At 49.8% G+C, this 20024-nt stretch overlaps 1 protein-coding gene across 1 annotated transcript; it reads left to right on the top strand.

Moving 5' to 3' along the window:
* Positions 1–957: 957 nt before the first annotated feature.
* On the top strand, positions 958–7819 carry FATE1 (fetal and adult testis expressed 1). The gene is made up of 5 exons (XM_006216215.4): positions 958–1160; positions 2155–2282; positions 6128–6234; positions 6599–6677; positions 7425–7819. Exons 1-5 carry the CDS (start codon positions 1055–1057, stop codon positions 7554–7556), a joined length of 552 nt encoding a protein of 183 aa, XP_006216277.1. The 5' UTR covers positions 958–1054; the 3' UTR covers positions 7557–7819.
* The last annotated feature ends 12205 nt before the right edge of the window (positions 7820–20024 follow it).

The following is a 20024-nucleotide window of genomic DNA, read 5'->3' on the forward strand; positions in this document are numbered from 1 at the left end:
TATGCATATGCTATATGTCTGTGTAGATAGACATTTATTTTTAAAAATTGGCTCAAGCCATTGTGGGGCTAGTGAGGCCAAAATTTGTAGGGAAGGCCAGCAGGTTGGCATCCTAGGGGGAGTTGATGCTGTAGACTTGAGCAGAGTTTCTCTGCGAAACCTCAGTCTTTGCTCTTTAAACCTTCAACTGATCGGTTGAGGCCCACCCACATCATTGAGGATTAGTAATTTCTTTGACTTAAAGTACATTGATTGTACATGTTAGCAACAGCTACAAAACACCTTGATAGGAATACCCAGACTAGTGTTAGATGGAATAACTGGGGACCTTAGGCTAACCAAGGAGACACATAAACCTCACATTGGTCTAATCAGTAGGGAAGGTGAGGGAGAATTTAGACCTAGAGCAGGGAGTGTAGGGCCTGGGGGTGCTGGGGGCTCCAGTGGTTGTAGACAGGACCCTCCTCTCTTGCTCTTTCTTCCTTTGATTCTCATGATTCCTGTCCAGGCTGACAGAGGGCATCAAAAGGCCCTCTCCCCTGTTAGGGAATTCTGGATTGGAGGAGGCAGGGTGTGCTCTGCAGAGGATGCCTTCTGAGGGGCACTGTGGCCAGAGCTGGCTTTGCAGAAGCCTTGACAGGCCTGGGTCTAACCTTGCTTCAGCCCCTGAGTGATTCTGGGGTCCTGTGCCAGTCCCTGCTTCTAGCCAGAAATGATGCAGAGTGGACCTACCAGGTCCCCAGTGGGGCCAAATCAGGTGACCTGAGAGCAAGGGCAGTTCTTACAGGCAAAGCTTCTGTGGCTTATCTCTTCTCTTAAGTTGCTTACAGAGTAGCAGGGGAGAAGGCCTCGAACCCAGCCAACAAGATACAACAGGAACAGAAGGTGCTCGTCCAAGGCCTGAGCCCAGCCAGGGAGTGTGGCTCCACCTCCACGTTCAGATATATCTTCCTTGAGTTTCTACCTCTCAAAGTGCTGATTTTCCAAGTGCCTCCTCTGGGCCCTGCTCCCTGTGCATTCTTGGCCACAGCTTACAAGTGAAGAACTGGTTGTGATGTCAGGAGCTCCCCCTAGCATCAAGGAGGACATAGAAATGTCTGTGGCCGAGGAGCTGGATCCTGGAAGCCAAGGGCCTAGCCAAGAGCACCTGGTGAAGGCAGGTGAGGATCTCCTGAAATGTCCCTTCCCTTGGGTGTCTGCACCTGTGCATGTGTGTTGGAAAATGTGAGTGTGTGGTTGGGCAGACACTCACATGAATGTATGTGTTTGCATGTATATGTGGGTATGTATGCGTGTCTGTCTTGGTGTGCATGCACATATATTTGTGGCTTGAGTGGCAGATGAGCTGGAGGGAAAGGGACTGATGAAGTGAGAATTTGCAGCCTGTTTCCCCTCCCCTACAATCCAAGCCCCCACTGTGTCTATTGCAAAACATTTAGAGAGCTCAATTTATAAAATCAATCCAATCAATTATCTCTCCTAACCCTCCAATGTCTTCTCCTGCCCTTTAGAGTAAAATCCAAACACCTTACCATGGTCTATAAGATCTAGTCAAGGTCAGCTCCTCAATATATTTCATGCTGTGGCATGGTGACCCACACCACACTGCATTTATACCTGTACTTATAACATCCCAATACTAGGTCTTCCTCACATGTGTTCCCTCTGCCTAGAATACTCTTTCTTTAGATTTTCCATGGCGGGGCTCTTTTTTCTTTCAGGTCTCTGTCTCAATGCTTTTTTTTTCCTTCTGACTTTTCTAGGAACAGCCTCTCCATCCTGTCTTGTTGCCCTGTTTTGATTGTCTTGGGAGTATGCATCTCTCAGTCTGAATCTACACTGATGGATTATTTTCTGCCCCCCATCCTTCTACCTATACACACCATCAGTTCCTTGATTGCTACAATCTTGTCTCTTGGCCATTGTTCTCTCTTCAGTAACCTAGCCCTGAGCTTGGTCCTCAATAAACACTTGATAAATTTTGAATAGATGAACAACTTGAGACCTGGGATTGGCCAGTAGACATCAGTGAATGGGTGTTGAGTGATTCCTAAGAAGTTGGGGGACCCCATCCTTTTTCTGGTGTGACCTGTACCCATGAAGTCTTGGTACAGCCTCTGTGGGTGTTCCTGGGGACTCTGTTCTTCTCCCTAGAAATGATGGAACATGGATCCCGCTACTTTGGTGCTTTCCAGCGGCAACAGAAGTTGGATCCAAAGGCTGTTGGCTCTGCTGCAGGCCAGCCAGTTTGGAATATGATGGCTAGCTGGTCCAAGATAGTGGTACTGTATGGGGTCTTTGGCACTTGGTGGCTGGGTTTGGCTTGGGAGTACTGGCTGTAGGGGCTCTAGTCTGAACATGGCAGACCAAACAGGGCAAGATGTTCACTTGGGGGAAGGAAGAAGCTCCTGTGTAGTAGGCAGGCAATAAGTGTAGCAAAGTTTGGCAAGAGGTTAGTGCCATCCTTTGTTGGGTTGGGAGTTAAACCTCAGGGTCCAGAATGCCTGAAGCACATATTGCTTAGGGAGTACATATACACTTTACTCTGCAAAACTCTAGTGTGCATAAAATGACATTTTTCTTTATTAAAAAAATGTACCTATGTTTATGTCTATGTATAGCTATATATCTATATTTTCTCTGCATGTCTATATTTTATATCTATTGGTATATATGAATATATATTTCTACATAGAACTATATAAAATACAAGCATAAATATGTATAAGTATATATAAATTTAGAAATAGATATACATAATCTATATCTATATCTGTATCTCAGGACTGGGACAAAAGTAAGGCAAGTGAGGTTCCTATGCACTGTGGCTATTAGGAAATCCGGTCAGCTGCATCTGATCATTTTGTAGCTGATCCTTTAAGCTATACTCAATATAAGTGATGGAATGTTCTAGGAAAAAATTGCAAAGATACTGGGAAAAGGCAGCCATTTTAGAGAGGAGGGAGACTTAACTGTTCTAGGGAATCATGTGAGTCCTTGAGTTCTGTCATTATGTAGCCAATCTTTTAAGCTACATTCACTTTGGGTTAGGGAATGTTTTAGAAACATGGTTGCTATACTGTTGGAAAAATTATTGGGAAAAGGCAACCAGGTTGGAGAGAAGAGAGACTTGACTGTTGGAGGGAATCACGTGAGTTTCATTTCCTGTAGCCAGTCGTTTAAGGTACTTTCACTGTGGGTGAGGGAACGTTTTAGAAATATGGTTGTTATACTGTTGCAAAGCTTACTGGGGAAAAGCAACCTGGTTGGAGAAAGAGGGAGACCTGATATTATAGGAAACCACCTGAGTCCTATTGTTCTGCACTGAATCCTTTTACCTACATTCACTGTGTGAAGGAATGTTCTAGAGAAAATGGTGGCCACATTGTTGCATAAGATACTAGAGGAGGCAGCCATTTTGGGGAGGAGGGAGAACTGGCTGTTCTAGGGAGTCACTTGAGTCTGATAGTTCCATGGCCGAGTCTGTTAGCTACATTCGTGGATGAAGGCACGCTTTAGAAACATTGGCTATACTGTTGCAAAAGTTGCTGGGAAATTCAACTCAGTTGGAAAGGAAGGAGACCTAACTATTCTAGGGAATGGGTTACAATAAATGCTGAAATGACTCTAGCCCCAATGAATATAGACAAAAAGAACTCCCAGGTCAGAAACCTCCTGGGAATGAAAATAAGCCAGAAATATTGAATTAGCTTCATGTGTTCAAAGGCTGAAGCCAAGTCAAGTTGCTCCAGCAAGTCGGGCTCCAGCTAGCCACCCATGCCCTGAGACTGAGGTGGCAGGTGCTGGGGGCACTTAATTAATCTCTCTTTATTTATTAAATCTAGCTCTTAGGACCACAGGAGTACACTTTTAAAAAATAAAATCATTATATTGAATTTAGAAATTAAACTTAGACATTTAGAATTAAGACATTTAATTTATCAATTCTATTTATCCATTGTTTATTTTTGAGTAAAAAAGGTAACAGAGCTGTTATTGCCTCTGAGAAAACCACAACATGAAAGGAAAAAATATTCATAATATTGTTCTGCTGATTTGAGGGTAAAAAAGTAGTGTGGCTTAAAAAGTAAATGAAAATAAAAACAACATTTTATGAAATAATTACGAGAAAAAAGTTGGGAGTTGTTGCCTTTCATTGATTTTCCTAATCTCCATGTGTATTTAAAAAGTTTATCTTTTATTATGTGTATAATTCTAAGCAGTTTCTAAAATGAAGAACAAAAGAGCAACAAGACAATTTTCTTTGGACTGTTAGACCTGTCTTATGATGGGTGATCACAAACTGTCATCAAATTGCAGATGTTGCTAAATTAATTCTTCTTACATTGATGAGTTAAAAACAAAATATGTTATCTCAAATAAACAAACAAACAAACCCCAGCCACCAGCCACCAGTCACTCATCTTTATTTCGCCTTCAACTCTCTCAAAAAGCTTTTTGTCTTTCTGACCCCAGTCATAGGAAAATCAAGAGGATAGTGTGGAAATTGTTCTAGGAGAAACTCTCCACCAAATTCCCCTTTTATAGTCTGGGAGTCTTCTTGACACCCATTGTCCTTTTAATGTTATTTTTGCAGTATCTTGAGGAAGAAGGAAGAGGAGGGGGAGAGGAGGGGGGTGGGAGGGGGACAGGGGTAGCAGGAGGAGGAGGAGGAATGGAAGGAGAAGAGAAAGAAGAAGACAAGGAGGAGGGGGAAGAATACAAGAAAATAGTATGATTGTGAAGTACTACTGTTCCCTAAAACAGAAAGAAAGAAAGAAAGAAAAAAGGACAATCACACTAGTATCTGTGTGCACTTTTGGGGCAAAAAAAAATCCCTATTACAACAAATGGAGCATGGTGGCAATGTTCCTATGAAAACCCTTTAGACAGAAATTGTTCCACCTTGCAGTTCAATGTTGTCTTAAGGACAGAGGAAGGCTACGGGTCTTTCTCAGGTGACAGGTGAGCCTTGGTTGTCTTTTTTTTTTTTTAAAGAATGGGGTAAATGGAAGAAGCAGCCCAGAACTCTGAGTCTCAGGCCTGCCAGATGGCCGGTTCTACTTCAGCTGTCCTTCTGGGCATCCTTAAACATAGGAATTAAGAGTCTTCTCCTTTGCGTTGCTACCACCTCCGCTTTCCCGCTCATTTAGCTCAGGTTTAGGTTTGAGGGCAGTGCCTGGCTATGAGCCAGGTGGGATGAGAGGGCACGATGACTGTTCTATGTCCAGACCTTCAGTTAATGTCCCTGTTTTCCACACCAGTCCTCAAGACCACCCCAGTGGCCCCATGGACTCTGGGGCTGAGTCTTGTCTGAGTGCTGCTGGGAAGAGGGCTCCCTCCTCAGCTGCTCCCTGTCTGCTCCGCACCTGTTTCTGAGCTACCATATCTTTCAAAATGTGGTGACAGGAATCCGCCTTTCAAAGGGTCTTAATGAGATGTAATGACTTGTTGTTGCTAAGGGCATGGAGGAGGGCAGGGTCTCAGCACGTGGTAAACTCGTGTTAAAGGAGCAGCTTGTGAAATAGCTCATCTTGTGATGTGAACCTAGGCAGCTTTAGCATGTTCTGCTCCCCTGGCCCATACTGGCTCTCCAAGACACCCCTGATCCCAAAGCTCCGGGCCAAGGACCCCTGCTCTAGGGAGCCACTAGAAGATAGATAAAAATTAAGGCAGTGGGGATGATTGGGCTCTCCTGGAAAAGGAGGCTCTGGTTTTCCAGTAGCAAGCATTCTATCCTGAGCTCAGACTCTTACTGTGTGTCCTTCAGAAGTGTGGTCACCTGACTAGGCCTTGATTTCCTTGGTTCTGCAATGGAGGTTTTCCTTTCTCCTTCAATGGTGGCTCAGACTCAGCTGATGTCTGCATGTGACAGTGTTGGCAGAGGACAGGGACCCTGGTTGGCCAGAAGCTACTGAGGAGCATGGTGCACGTGGGGTGGTGGCTGGCAGCTCATGGATGGGCTTCCCAGGCTCTTCTGGTGCCCTGAGGCCACCAGCTTCTGATTCCAGAATATCAGGCACCAAGTGACTCCCGATGGGGTGCACTGTTGGTCCTAGACAAAGTGTGGGCCAGCCACTCAACTGTGCCCAAGGAGCCTACTTTGACGGACTGTTTCCTTCTTTAGGGGCCCCAGCTGCCAACAACCAGAATGCTGAGAGAATACGGCCATGGCAATGCCCATGCCCAGGAGTATCCTGGCAGCTTCCAAAGCATGAGGTTCCAACATGAGCGGTAAGAACAATCCCAGGGACCCTGTGGGAGAGAAGCTGGAGCTCTTCAGGCAGAGACCAGGGCTATAACTAGACTGGCCAGGAAGAAGCAGTCAGCAGCTGGCTTAGTGGCCTCCTCGCCCCAGCCCCTGAGCCTTCTGGCCCCTCACCCATTTGGGGCCTCCTAGCATTCTGCAGCTGGGCCAGCTCCCAGCCCTCAGGGTCCGGGACCTGCTTACCAGGGAAAGGAAGGACTCTAGGCTGCCATTCACTGTCCAGAGAAGCCCCCGACCTTTCCTGCTTGCCTTCAGGGCCCCACTGTGCTCCCTGGCAGGCCCAACCTGGGACCACCAGGAACTCTGACTCTCTCTTTTCTTACTTCCCAGCAACCCAGAGGCAGATATGATTGCTGAGATTGGCCTGGAAGAGCTCACTGGGCTGGAGATGGAAGTCATGAGAAGACAGGTGAGTGTCTGATGTGCCAGGGATACACTTGGAGGGTGGAGGCACAATTGTGGGGCCTTGGGTTGCATGGGCATCGACAGTGATGAGGCCATCCACCTTGAGGATGCACAGGCTTTCTAGTCCTCTTTCCTTCTAGTGGCAGAGGCGAGGTCAGGCTCGCCTCCCCTTCCTCCCAGTCCTCTTGGCTCCTCTGTCCCATCAATGCTGCCTCTCTCCCTGAGATAAGGGGAGTAGGGGAAGAGAAAAGGCAGAGGAGGAGGGAACAGAAGATGATAGGAGAAGTCTATGCAGAGAGAGCAGAGTGGTGAGAAGAGACTGGATGGAGCCAGGGGTCACCTTCTTTCAGACCAAGTGCATGTTTTCTCAGGAAGAGACCCCAGCAGGCATGGACATGGAGGAGCATCTCTCCTCATGGCCCTTTCTGGTCCCTGAGTGTCACCCTACACTGGGGTCATCACTCTGGTGCTGCTGCTACCCCCATGGCAGCCCACCCCAGGACTGAAGTGCCCTTCTCTGGGTCCTGCTGGGCCTGGGAACACAGGCATCCCAGCGCTCAGGTCCCACCAGTCCTGCCCCAAGCCCCTGGTCTCCACTGTTGCTCTGTTTGCTTCTCACCTAGGGACACTGTGGCCCCCCAAAGGACAGCAAAGCCCCTCCCCGTTCTAACGTCATACTTTCCCCCCACTGATGTGCCATTGGCTTCCCTAGAAGAGCCTTGCCCACCAACCAACTCTCATCTCTTTGCAGCTGCAGGTGATCACTGAGCGTCTGCACGCCCTGGAGGACCAGGATGCCACCTGGCGCCACAGGGAAGCCCTGTTCTTCACCATGCTGGTGTCTGTCTGCGTCGCCAACCTGTGGCTGTGGATGCGCCAGTGATGCTTAAGGCCGCCCTACTGTGCAGCTGGAGCCCTCCACTCCTCCCCTTCTTCCCTTCGCTCCCTCAGCCGCCCCTGCCCATCCTCCTTCCAACTCTCAGCAGCCTTTGGCAGCATCAGAGCCATTTTCCAACTCTGCCTGAGTGAGGCCCTGGAGGCTAGGAGGTGTGAGGGAAGTATGGCATTCCAAAGGTCTGGATGGGCTGAGATGCAGCCCCTCTGGAGGGTGAGGAGGGTGGCATCCAGTCCACACAATAACACCAGTGGTAGGTGCTTCCTGCTTGCCTGTCAGGGTTCCACGGTGACCATCTTGGAGCTAGACTTGGCCTCTGGGCCCTCAGTGTCCCTTCTGTTCCATCCTCTGTTGCAGTGGCTTGGCTGCATTTTCCCCATTTTTCTTCAATATTGTGCACAGGGCTCTGCACAGATAATGCTGTCAATAAAAGTTATGTGATAACAGCAAACCCTGGTGGCTGAGCTTCTTGCATCCAGAACTCATGGGGAACAGTCCCTCTGGATAAAGATCCTGGCTCTCTCCCTGCCTCTGCCCCTTCCTCCTCACCATCCCCAGCCCAGGCAAAGGCCCTCCTTAGGGGCAGGATTTGGCCGGGTCCTCCCTGTTGGGCTCCTGTCAGCCAGCGAGGACTCCTGGGGAAGTGGTTCTGCAGCAGCTTGTCCAGGTCAGGCACTGCAAGGACTCAATCAAAGGAAATCTCCTCTTAGACAAGACCAGAAACTTTCCCACTTTCCCAAGAGGAAATTGAGTCACGGAGAGGGGGATCATGGCCCTGGGGTCATCCAGCAAGACTGACAGGGCTGGTTTGGGATGGGTCCTCCTGAGTCCCAGCTGAGGGCTCGGCCTGCCTCCTATAGCCTAGCTAGGGGACAAGTCCCTGACTCAGCTCTGGAGGCTGGATGGGAGGCCACACAGAGGGGTTTTGGACTCTTCTCCTCTGAGTCTACAGCCCTGTTATGTTCACCTCATATAGGGCAGATTGCTGGGTCGGGCAGTGGGACTTGGCCTGAGAGGACAGAAGTGTCACTGCTTGAGGCCTGGCCTCAGGGCAGAGGTGCTGGGCTGCAGGAGGCATTCAGAAGGGCAGCTGCCTTTTCCCTGGGACCCAGGGAGAGACACACATCTCTCAGGGGTGGGGGCTGGAGCAGGGGCCAGGTCATTACACCATCGTTGGCTTTAGTGGTGAACTGGTCCTTACCCAATCCCCCAAGTCTGCCAAGTCTTCTCCATCTATAAAGGTGAGGGAGTATGTTAGTCATTAGATATAAAATAAACATGACTCTGAGTATGTGTGTGTGTGTGAGTGAGAGAGAGAGAGAGAGAGCACACACGCAAGGCTGCGCGCGCACGCAGGGGGGATGGGGGATGGGGGAGGGAGAAAGACTTGACTCCTAGAGCCTGCTCTGCCCCTGCCCCGCCCACTTATGGCCCTCATTGGGCCCCATCAAATGGGAAGAGTCTTCCTCTGCTGACAGTCTGGGGCCTGAAACACTTCTGAGAGCATGGTGTGGGGCCCCTGTCATCCCTGTGCAGTCCCACACACATGGCTGCTGGAGCTTGGGCTCTGCTGAGAGCAGAGACAAGGACATGTGGTGAAGAAACAGTTGGAAGATTCCCTCTCTGGCCAGAGCAGAGAGAGAATGGGGGCCAGAGGAAGGCCCCCTGCAGAGTGGGGAGGGAGCAGTGCCCAGAGCCAAGTGCTTCTAGTCAGGAGGGCCAAGAAGCCCAGGGAGAACCTGGAGCCTCCCTGAATGCTCCAAGTGGGCTCTGGAGGCCCGGAGCCACCCGAGGGCTAGGGGGAAGCCTGAGCCACCTCTGCAGACCACCCCTCTACTCCCATGCCCTTGAGTGCCTCTCCTGAGGCTGCTTTTTGCCCTTTCTTTTGCTCCAACTGGCCACACAGGAAAGCTCTGAGGAAGGGAAGGCTGCTCCAGGGCGGGGCGAGGCCGGGCCTCTGGGACTTGGCTGTGCCTGTGCATGAGCCGATGCAGACATGTTTGCAGCAAAAGATTGGTTGAAAATATGTTGTGAAACAAAGGTTCACCCTGGAGAGCAATTTAGCTGAGATGCAAACAAACAAGGCAGGGGCCCTTGGAGAAATGCCTCCTGGGCTAGGTGAGCAAAGGTGGAAGGTGGAGCCCTGGCCTTGGCCCTGGCCAATGACCCTCTACCCGGGCCTGCAGTGTGTCCGCTGGGCTGCTCCCAGACCTACCTGTCTGCCTTATCTCCAGAGGTCTCCTGCAAGGAACTGAAGCCCGAGCTGCTCTATGCTGGCCTCCAAGGCAGCGAGGGCACCAGGAGGCGGGGGGAGGGGGGTGGCTGTTGTAGGGTCAGTGCCTTGTGCCAGGCCCCTGGAACATCTGTCCCTTTGATGCTCTTTCCCTGCCAAGCTGCCTTGGCCTTGCCTAAGTGCTCAAGCATGAGCACAGCCTTTCTCCCAACAAGCCTTCACCTTCCCCATGAACAAGTTGGGGAGGGGAGGGACTCCTTCATAGCTGGGGGGAGGGGAGGGGGTGCTTCTGCCGCCTCTTGTTTAGCTCCTCTGTGAGACTTCCCATGGGTTGCCCAGGCTTGGTATTAGAGGGGTGCAGTACCTGTCCCCACGCTGGATTAGGAGCTGGTACCCAGCAGAAGTAAAGGGCTGGTAGGATGGTCTCTGACTAGGGTACCCATAGAGCAATTCTCTGCCTAATGGCCTCCTGAAGAGAGGGATGGCCTTGCCTTGGTTATAGGAGCTTGCCCTTCAGGGCATGCCTTCTGTGGAAAATCCTGCAAAAAATGTAAGTACATTCTGACCATTACTTTCTCTGGCATACCCGCTATGGGCCAGCACACTGCATTTTAAAAATGTTTGATAATAAATACTGGAGAGGGTGTGGGGAAAAGGAATCTCTGCTACACTGCTGGTGGGGACGTAGTCTGGTGCAGCCACTATGGAGAGCAGTGCGAAGATTTCCTCAGGAAACTGAAAACAGACTTACCCTCTGATCCGTCAATCCCACTCCTGGGCATATACCTGGAAGGAAGAAGGAACTCTAATTTGAAGAGATACATGCACCCCAATGTTCATAGCAGCACTATTTACAATAGTCAAGATAGGGAAGCAACCTAAATGTCCACTGACAGATGACTTGAAAAAGAAGTTGTGTTGTGTGTGTGTTTATGTGTGTGTGTGTGTGTGTGTGTGTATATACATATATATATATACACATATATCTACAATGGAATATTACTCAGCCATAAAAAGAATAAAATAATGCCATTTGCAGCAACATGGATGGACGTGGAGATTATCATATTAAGTGAAGTAAGTCAGACAGAGAAAGACACATATCACATGGTATCACTTAAATTTGGAATCTGAAAAACAATACAAACTAACTTATTTACAAAATAGAGACACACTCACAGACATAGAATACAAACTTATGGTTACCAGGAGGAGAAGGGGCTCTGGAGGGATAAATTGGGAGTTTGGGATTTTCAGATAGTAACTACTATACATAAAATCCTAATAAGGTCCTACTGTCTAACACAGGGAACTACATTTAATACCTTGTAATGGCCAATAATGAAAAAAATATGAAAAGAAATATATTTATATGCTGTACACCAGAAATTAACACAACACTGTAAATTGACTATAATTCAATTTAAAAAATGTAAAAAATAAAAAATAAAGATGTTTGATTACATAAGTCTTTTTTGACACTGTCCTCCTGAAACAGGCAAAACCATTACAGGTGTAGCTAACAAACCCCTTGTCCCCCACCCCCTGACCTTCAAGCCCATGCACAGAGCTAAGTCCTGTGATTGGCTCTGTGCACATCCTTGCAAACTTTCGATGTGACATGCAGATATGTGTACCTGTATGTGCCCTGGGCTGTGTGCACAGGAGCCATGTAAGCCACCTCACACAGCTCCCAGAGAGAGGGGAGGGCCCCCCAAGCCATGAATGCAGGTAGGGAAAGCTGTGAGCCCCTCGTCCTGCTTGTTCCGCTAGCCAGGCCTCCAAACCCCTGCCAGCCCTGGCAGAAGCTGAAACTTTATACTCCAGTTCTTCTGTTTCAGGTCAGCCTCCCAGCAGCTGGAAGAGGGCAAGCAGGTGGGGTGGGAGATAGGAGTGTGCACAGAGGGGGGTTCTGTTGTACCTGGGAGCAGCCTGAAATACCAGCCTCTTGAGAAGGAGCCTCCTACCTCTTTCCCTTCCCCAGCCCCGCCCCTCTTGGAGACCAAGTCCAGAGAGCCCTGGATGGGGAAAGGAATAGATTGCCAGCAGGTCCCTTCCCCAACCTGCCCCACCCTAGGGACCTCTTGTCTCTCCCAGGTTTCCCACTGGCTTGTTCTCTGGCCAGTTAGGCTGGCCGCGACTGCAAACAAGGCCAGGAGGCAGGTGCACGGGGCGCTGAGCTGGTGGCTTTGAGTCCCCAGACACAAAGCCCTGAGCGATGCATGTTCCGTGGAAGGGAGGGCTCCTCAGGGAGCTTGGGAGGGGCTGGCTCCTAGGTCTGGGCAGACTTGCAGCTTCCACGGCCAGGCAGCCCAGTATCCAGCCCTCTCTTGATGGCAGCCTGGGGTGCGTGGAGCCCACAGTGAGAGTGGCATCCAGCCAGCAGCCAGAACAGCTTCTCCAGGGGGCAAGTGCTACCCTAGGCCAGGGTCTCGAGTTTGTCTCAGCTGTGGGCATGAGCTCCTCTGGGCCAATGCCAGTCTCCCCTGCTGGCCTCGAGCAAGGCGGGCAGCTCTCTGACTGAGAGGCTGTCTACTGTGTTGGGGTTCAGGGACCCCACGGGTGCGGGGACAGGAGCATCAGGTGCTGATGAACCCCGAGGGCTCGTCTCTGTTCGGAGGTTTCACGGACGGACCAACAAATGCTGACTGTGACCAGGGGACACCCTGCCTCTGAAGCCATCTGATTGGTGAGGAAGGGAGCTGACATTGGTCTGAGATGGCCACTGATGGAGGGCTGACACATTCCTGTGGCCACTAGCTGGTGACCTCTGTGGGTTTGGGATGGGAGGCCCTGTAAGTGTGCAGGCCTCAGAGCTGGGCTTGACACGAGCCCCCGTGTGCGTCATCTGCCCAGGGAGCCAAGGGAAAGGGGTTGTGTGGGGAAATTTTCCCCTTGTTGAAGCAGTCAAATGAAATCCTGGGGGTTTAGGAGTGTGGAGGCACTGAGTAAGGCACTGGGTTTGCCTCAAGGCAGCTGAACCTTTGCTCCAAGCCTTTCCAGTCACCCCCCCGCCACCCTCCTAGGAGACAACAGCGCCTGCCTGGCCAGGTGGGGTTAGGTGGGAGAGAGGGAGGAGCCTGTGGGCCTCACCACCTGCATCTGCCTCCACTAGTGGCCTGGCCCAGGGTCTTTCTGGGCATCCAGTCCTCAACGCATGGGGACCATGCCCGTTGGAGCTCCTGGGCTCTCTGCAAATGAGAAGTAACAGATGTAGGGATGTAGGTCATGAACCCCGGCCCCCTCAGGAGACCCTCAAGGTTGGGGGGTCTTGCTGCAGGCCTCTCAGGCTTTGGGAACCAGCCCCTCTGCCATTTGGGCAAATGGATCTACAGTGAAGCTGTTAGAGCTTCTGGCTGAGGGAAGATTCTGGAGCCAGCCAGTGGGCCTGGGACGTGGAAAGGCTCCCCATTTTGACCCTCCAGCTGAACTTGCTCTGCATCTCAGCTTGAGCCCAGACCGGACAAGTGTCAGCTCCATACATGTCAGGCTGTGGCCATAGGAAGCAGCTGGTGTCGTGGTAGCCTTTTCTGTAGACTTCCTGCTGGTGTCCAGTCCCTGCTGTTGGCGGAGCACAGGCAGGGCCCTTAGTACCGCTTGTCAAATGAAGGACTCCAGGGTGGTGGCTGCCTTCTCCAGAGGGAAGGACACTGAGTGCTTATACTGGGCACATGTGCTTTGAGATGAGTCCCAAACAGTGGCTGAAAGGGTGTGGACCCTTAGGTATCATGGGACCTCAGAACTGCCAGGATCAGCCCAGGCCACCCCCTGCCGGGCTCCAATGTGAGATAATCCCACAGAGGGTGAATCTGCAAAGATGGGTGTGGTGAGACCCAGAAAGGGTTTGGATGCTCAAATACAGAGTTTGGAATTGGTAGTGTAGATGATCTCTCAATCCATCCAACCTGTACCTGACACTCTCCTTAGCGCTGGGACCCAGCAGGGAACCAGGCCCAGCTGGTCCCAGCTCATGCGGAGGTGACCATCTTTGCCCGCCTCGTGAGTACCAAGCCTTCTCTCCATCTGCAGCTTGGGGCTGCCTGTCCTCAGCTCCTGTGACTCTCCTTCACTCTACAGTCGGGCCCCCTCCAATTGTCCCTCCAGGCCTGGGGCACAAGGGGTCACTGTGGCTTCAGCTCCACCCTCCAAAGTCAGTCCCAAGAGTCAGCTGCGCCTGGTTAAGCTCTGACCTAACTCTCCTCTTGGTACTCATGCCCAAGTCCCTGGTTCTGTTCATCTTCCTGGCTGGCCCTGTGTTGATGGTGCTATTAGAGTCAGATTGCATAGCTGTGAATCTAGGCAACAGTGGAGTAAGAGCAGCAGCCTGGTTGGGTTGCTGGGAGCATTAAATGAGTTAACTTAGGTCAAGTGCTAATAGCATGTGGCAGCTGCTCAAGGAATGACAAGCTGCCCCCCTGCACCCCCAGGTTCTAGCTTCCTCTTGGCTCTCCTTTTCGCCATCTACCTGCCCGCCCACCTCCTGCTTTCCTGTCTGCCTATCCTAGTGCCCTGCCACCTATGGTGCTCACAACCCTCCCTTTGGCACCATTTTGGCACTTTTCCCATTGCAATGGCCAGAATTAAATATTTAGGGCAGTAGTTTCTGGCTGAGACTTCAAGTCTGCCTCTCTGGGCTGTCAGTCATGGAAGAGTTCCCTTCCCAGTCACAGTGGGAAAACATTGGCTGGTATTAACTTGAATCTGAGGTCAGGATGGCCTGGACTATAAAAGAAGCTGGGACATCTGGTCACCTGGAGGGTTTTATGTGCCCTTTGGGAAGACCCGCTAGAGACAGTCTCACCTACTAGCAGTTCCTTCCTCTGAGCTCTGTCTTCTGAGATTACTAGGAACTGCACCAACGTGTAGTCTTTATGTCTTCCTTGCCCTCTCCCTCCCTTACCCTCTTCCTTCCTTCCTTCTAACAGTATGTACTGAGTGCTTTCCAGGAGCCAGCCCCAGTGCTGTGTGGGGCTGCAGAGCGTAACAACGCAGACACACACAGCACATACGCTTGTGCAGGGGGTGCTGGCAAGAAGGCTGGTATAGCCTCAACTCGGGTGTCACTCCAGGACTTTGGGAACCTGGCAAAGTGGTGCACAGAGAGAATGTGTCTGGAAGTGCTCACCAGGGAGGAGTTTGAGTGTCAAGCCACCCTGAAACCAGAAGCTGAAGGCTTTGAGGCTCAGTCAGTCGTGAATGTCTAAAGGCTGATAGTGGTGATGAATTCAGTGTGACTTGGGACAAGGTGAGCTGCGCCTGTCCAAGGGCAGCCAGAGAGTAACGTCTGACTGGAAGTTGGAAGGAAAGCCTCAAGCTCTTCAAAGAGGCCTTGTTATCCTTATCTTTATCACTGGGCATTTGATGTCATCCTTACTTTTTGTGTGTGTCTGATTTCTCTGGCTACTTCTTTTAAGACTTTCCCATTATCAGTGGATTTGGGCAATTTGATTATAATGTGCCTTGGTACAGTTTTCTTCATACTTCTTGTACTTGGATGTCATTGAGCTGCTTGTATCTGTGGATTTGTAGTTTTTTTTTTTTTTTACAAAATTTGAAAAAATTTTGGCCCCTATTTCTTTAAATATCCTTTCTACCACCTCCCTCCTATGGGAACTTCAGCTGTACTTAACTGAGCCACTGGAAGTTGCCCCACAATTTGCTGATGCTTTATCCTTTCTTTTTCTGATTTTTTTTTCTCTGTGCTTCCTTTTGGACAGTTTTATTGTGTCATGTAATCTCTTCTGTAATATGTGATCTGCTGTTGGTCTCGTCTAATGTATTTTTCATCTCACAATTTGTAGTTTTCATCTTTAGAAGTTTGATGTGGGTCTTTTCATATATTCCATACCTTTACTGAACTTTTTGGGCATATGGAATATAGTTATATTAACTGTTTTAATGTCCTTGTCTGGTAATTTTACATTTGTGTCCGTTCTGGGTTTATTTTGATTGATAGATTGCTTCCTCTTCATTATAGAGAAATTATTTGTATATCTGGTAATTTTTAAGTGAATGGCACACATTGTGAGTTTTACCTTTTTGGATGCTGGATTTTTTTTTATTTCTAAAAATATTTTTGAACCTTGTATGGTGATAAAGTTAAATTACTTGGAAAGAGTTTCATCCCTTTGAGTCTTGCTTTTCAGATTTTTTTCAGTGGGACCAGAACAGTTCTCAGTGTCAAAACTAATTATTCCCCACTTCAGCAACAAGACACTTCTAGATACACTACCCAGTGCATGAACCAGTAGGTTTTCTAGTTGGTGGCATCAGGTACTATTCCAAGCCCTGCGTTAGGCATGGGGATTGTAACCTCTAATTTGGAGAGATGGCTCTTTCCCCAGCATGGATAGCTTCCGCATAGGTGTGTTCTGATAAATGCTCAGCTGCATACTTGAGTGGGGCTCTCTTCAGATCGCCAGAGTTCTCTCTCCTTACAGCTCTCTCTTCTCCAGTGTGTTCTGCAGGCTCTTATCATCTTCCTTGGTCTCCTTGGATTCTCTTCTCTGTTTTCTCAACCCTGGGAATCCACTGGGCTCTACCTGGGTTTTCCCTCTCTGTGTCATGGTCTGGAAACTCTCACAAGAGAGCAATCTGGGTCATTGTAGGGAACACATCATTTGTTTCCTGTCTCTTAGGGATCACTGTCCATTGTTGCCTAATGTCTACTATCCTAAAAACTGTTGTTTTGTATTTTGTCAGAGTTTTTTGTTTCATTCTGGAGGGTATGTCCACTCCCCCTTACTCCATCTTGTCCAGAAGCAGAAGTTTCATATGTTCTTTTAAAATCAACTAATTGTGTAGCGGAGGTCTAAGCTGAGTAATGGAAGTAGAAAGAGAGGGAATAATGAACTGAGAAAAGTACAGTCATTCATTGACTCTTCATTCAAAACTTACTTATTAAGCATCTACTGTGTGCCAGGCACCGAGACAAGATGGTACCTTGGACTAAGATGTTGATGGTGGAGACAGTAAGAAGTGACTGGATACAGGGTGTGTTTTGAAGATAGAGTCCACATGATTTGGACATGTAAAGCGTGAGGGTATGGAAGAAAGAGAGAAGTCAAGGATGACTCTAAGGTTTTTGACTTGAATAACCAGTAGAAGACCATTGCCTTTATTGAGATGCAGATGAGTGCTAGAGGATAAGGTTTGGAGGGAAAGATTGAGAGGTCAGTTGTAGACACATTTAGCCTGAGATGCCTATTCAGCATCCAAGTGGTCAGGTGAGGGAGACAAGCTGGAGTTCAGGAAAGAGGCTGGGCCGGGCTTAAAATTTGCAAGTCATAAGCATATAGATGTGTTTAAAGCCAGAAGGCTGGATGAAGAAATGATGAAGAGAGAAAAGATAAGGAATCTATCCAAACATTTGAGTTCAGGACATCCAAATTTTAGAATCGGGAAAGAAGAGGATGCTGCTTTAGAGGACACTAAGAAGTGGCCAGTGAGGCAGGAGGAGAACCAGGAGAGTGGAACCCATGATTTCAAGAAGGAGAGATTACATAAACTGCATCAAAGGCTGCTGAGAAACAGAATAGACATGGACAGAAAAGCGACTTTGAGGGTGAATTGTGTTCCTGGCTTTCTCTTTTATTCTGGGAGCAACACTGGGGTCAGAGATTCTGCCAGACTCCTGTCTCTAACCTCAACACCTATCAGAGGCCAGTGCACAGCAGGTGCCTTGGGAATGTGCATGGAATAGATGCAGCAGTGAGATGTGAAAGAGGCACAAACTGGAAGGTAGCAATTTAGCTTTTCAGTCCTGTCTTGTATGGCTAACCTGCTCAATCTTAATATTTAATCTTAATGCTTAATATTTCTGGAGGAATTGTCCTCAGAATGCTTTCAACCAGGGTCCAAGAGAGTCCTTGGACAAGGCTGGCTTTTCAACTTGAGAAGCAAAGAGGCCCAGAAGTACAGCATGATTGATGTCAGGCTTTTTACACAATTGTGTCTTGATTTGAAAGTCTCCCTCCTCGAGGATCCCAATTTCAATCTAGGGTCCCCTGCCCATCTCCCTTCTCTTTGCCAACCATGTGGTCCACTGTCTTCATTATCCAGCCTAGCTCTGCCCTCACACTTGCCTGGTTGCCCCTGTGTATCCTTGCAGCAGCGATTGCAAACTTTCTGGCCTCCTCCCAATTCAGCATCTCTGCTGCCTGATGCCTCTGAAGATGAAACCCCCTCCCATTTCAGTAAAAATACTGGGTGTGGCATGAGTGAGCCTCTTCAATTGTCTCTCACTCTCCCCTACCCCCATCTAAAATGTCTGCCTGTCCCCTATTTCCTTCCTGGCCTGCTCTTCAGTAGCCCCTCCCACTGTGTTCCTGCTAAGTCCACTCTCACCTCTCTGGTACCTGGACCCATTACATTCATCTTTCATGAGCTCCAGACCGAACTGGCCTTGGTCACCAGCACAGATATTTTCATTATCTCCTCAATCCCTCCTCAAAACCTTCACACTTGCTTTACTATCTCCTTTCTGTAAAAGAATAACAACAGTGCAACACAAAGGAACCTTCACAATCTCACATCCTCCAGCTCCCACTCTCTTGGTCAAGCTTCTAGCAAGAGTCAGCTACATTCTTTTATCTATCTCTTGCCCCTCACTTCCTGCTACTCACTCCAAAACCCTGCTAACACGCCCTCTCTACTAACACTCCTTGAGTCTGGCCTTGATATGGTCATCACGGGGTATTGGACGTGGGCCCCATCCAGGTCTCATCTCAGAGGGAGGAAGGGTTAGGCTCTGTGAGCAGCCCTTCTCTTCCGGGTGTGGGGGTAGGGCATTGGCCTTGCAGACTCCTCCCTTCCTGAGATGCTCCCTCTCCTGGGGCCTGTCCTCCTCAGACTCCTCCACTTGGTCCACTCCTTCCGCCATTTGTCACCTTTGCAACTCCTCAGGACTCTCCCCTCAGCCTCCTCCTCTGCTCTCGTGCTACGAGGGGCCGCTCATTCCCACTGAGAGGTTAACTCCCAGCAACCTTGATGGTGTCCATGTCTCCCCTCCAGTCCAGACCGCAGTGAGCGCTGGGCCAGTCAGAGTCAGCTGCTGCAAGCCTGGAGAGCAACAGCGAAGGCTGGAGACCAGGCCAGTGCCTTGGGGACAGAGGGCAGTGAGTGGAAAGATTTTTGACCCTTTGTGGGGGTGACAATCAACTGAGGACAGAGGCTACTTGGATGTGATCAGTGAAGCAAACAAGGAGTCATGGTGACATCAGGGTTTCCAGCTTGGGTGATTGGGAAATTGGAGGAGAAGCTGATTTGTAGGAGAAGGTATCAAGTTCAGTTTTACCTAGGTGTGCAGCTTGAAAGCGATACCTGGGCTGGGACGTGATAGTAATGTAGGGCCACTGCTACTGGGGAGGATCAGCAAAGAGAGGAGGGGTCCAAGTGATTGCAGTCTCCCTGGGCTGCCCTGGGCCTCCTCTGCCCCATTCCTGTAACCATAGCTCACTCTGCACTCCGGGTCCAGCCTCCCACACCAGTGTTCCCTCCATCCCTGTAATGGACTTGACTTTTGCTGCCCCTCCTCTGCCCCTGCCATTCATCCACTGAAAGTGCTCTACTGAGCCCCACTCTGGGTCTCTGTTACAGGCCCTCTTCATCTCCAGGCTTCCAGGAGGCCAGCCCTGAGACCCTGATCAATGCAAGGGGCCCCAGCTTTGTTTGCATTGCCTGGAACTTTCTGTCTCCATGGTCTGCCACCTCCAGGGTCCAAGCCGGGACTCAAGGATGCCGGTTCCTCTCCCTCAGGTGCCCTCATTAGCATCCCGGTGTCGTAGTCCCGCAGAGAGCGGAACCAGGTGAGCGGCTGTGAGGCTGCTTGTTATTACCACTCGCCGCAGAGCTTGACGTGCCTGCCATTCACCATGGTGACAGCTTCAGAAGCTGGAACAAGCTGGGGTGGGGGTGGGGGGCTCCAGCAGGAGGGACCACAGGTAATTACTGGGGCGTGCTCATCATTTGTGACTGAATCTGGCGGGGTGTGCTAACCAGCCTCAGCAGGGAAGAACTGTCCCAGCCCCCCTGACCCCATGCAGGACACACAGTAGAACACAATCTCCTGTCTCACTTCTGGATTTTTTCCCTCTCAGTATGCTCAGCTCTGAAGTGTTGGGGCTCTCCAAGGTTCTTCTGCATGATCCCACCCACTTGTTCTCTCTACTTCCCACACCCAACCCATTTCCAAGCCCCGTCCATTCTGCCACTTGTTTCAGGCT

The sequence above is a fragment of the Vicugna pacos genome, chromosome X (genome assembly GCF_048564905.1).
Source record: "Vicugna pacos chromosome X, VicPac4, whole genome shotgun sequence".
NCBI lineage: Eukaryota > Metazoa > Chordata > Mammalia > Artiodactyla > Camelidae > Vicugna > Vicugna pacos.

Bases quoted from the DNA above. Each gene is read 5' to 3' on its own strand.
- FATE1 (XM_006216215.4), top strand. From the start codon at position 1,055: ATGTCAGGAGCTCCCCCTAGCATCAAGGAGGACATAGAAATGTCTGTG. The intron at 1,161-2,154 runs GTGAGGATCTCC...TCTTCTCCCTAG, and splicing joins AGAGCACCTGGTGAAGGCAG to AAATGATGGAACATGGATCC. The intron at 6,235-6,598 runs GTAAGAACAATC...CTTACTTCCCAG, and splicing joins ATGAGGTTCCAACATGAGCG to CAACCCAGAGGCAGATATGA.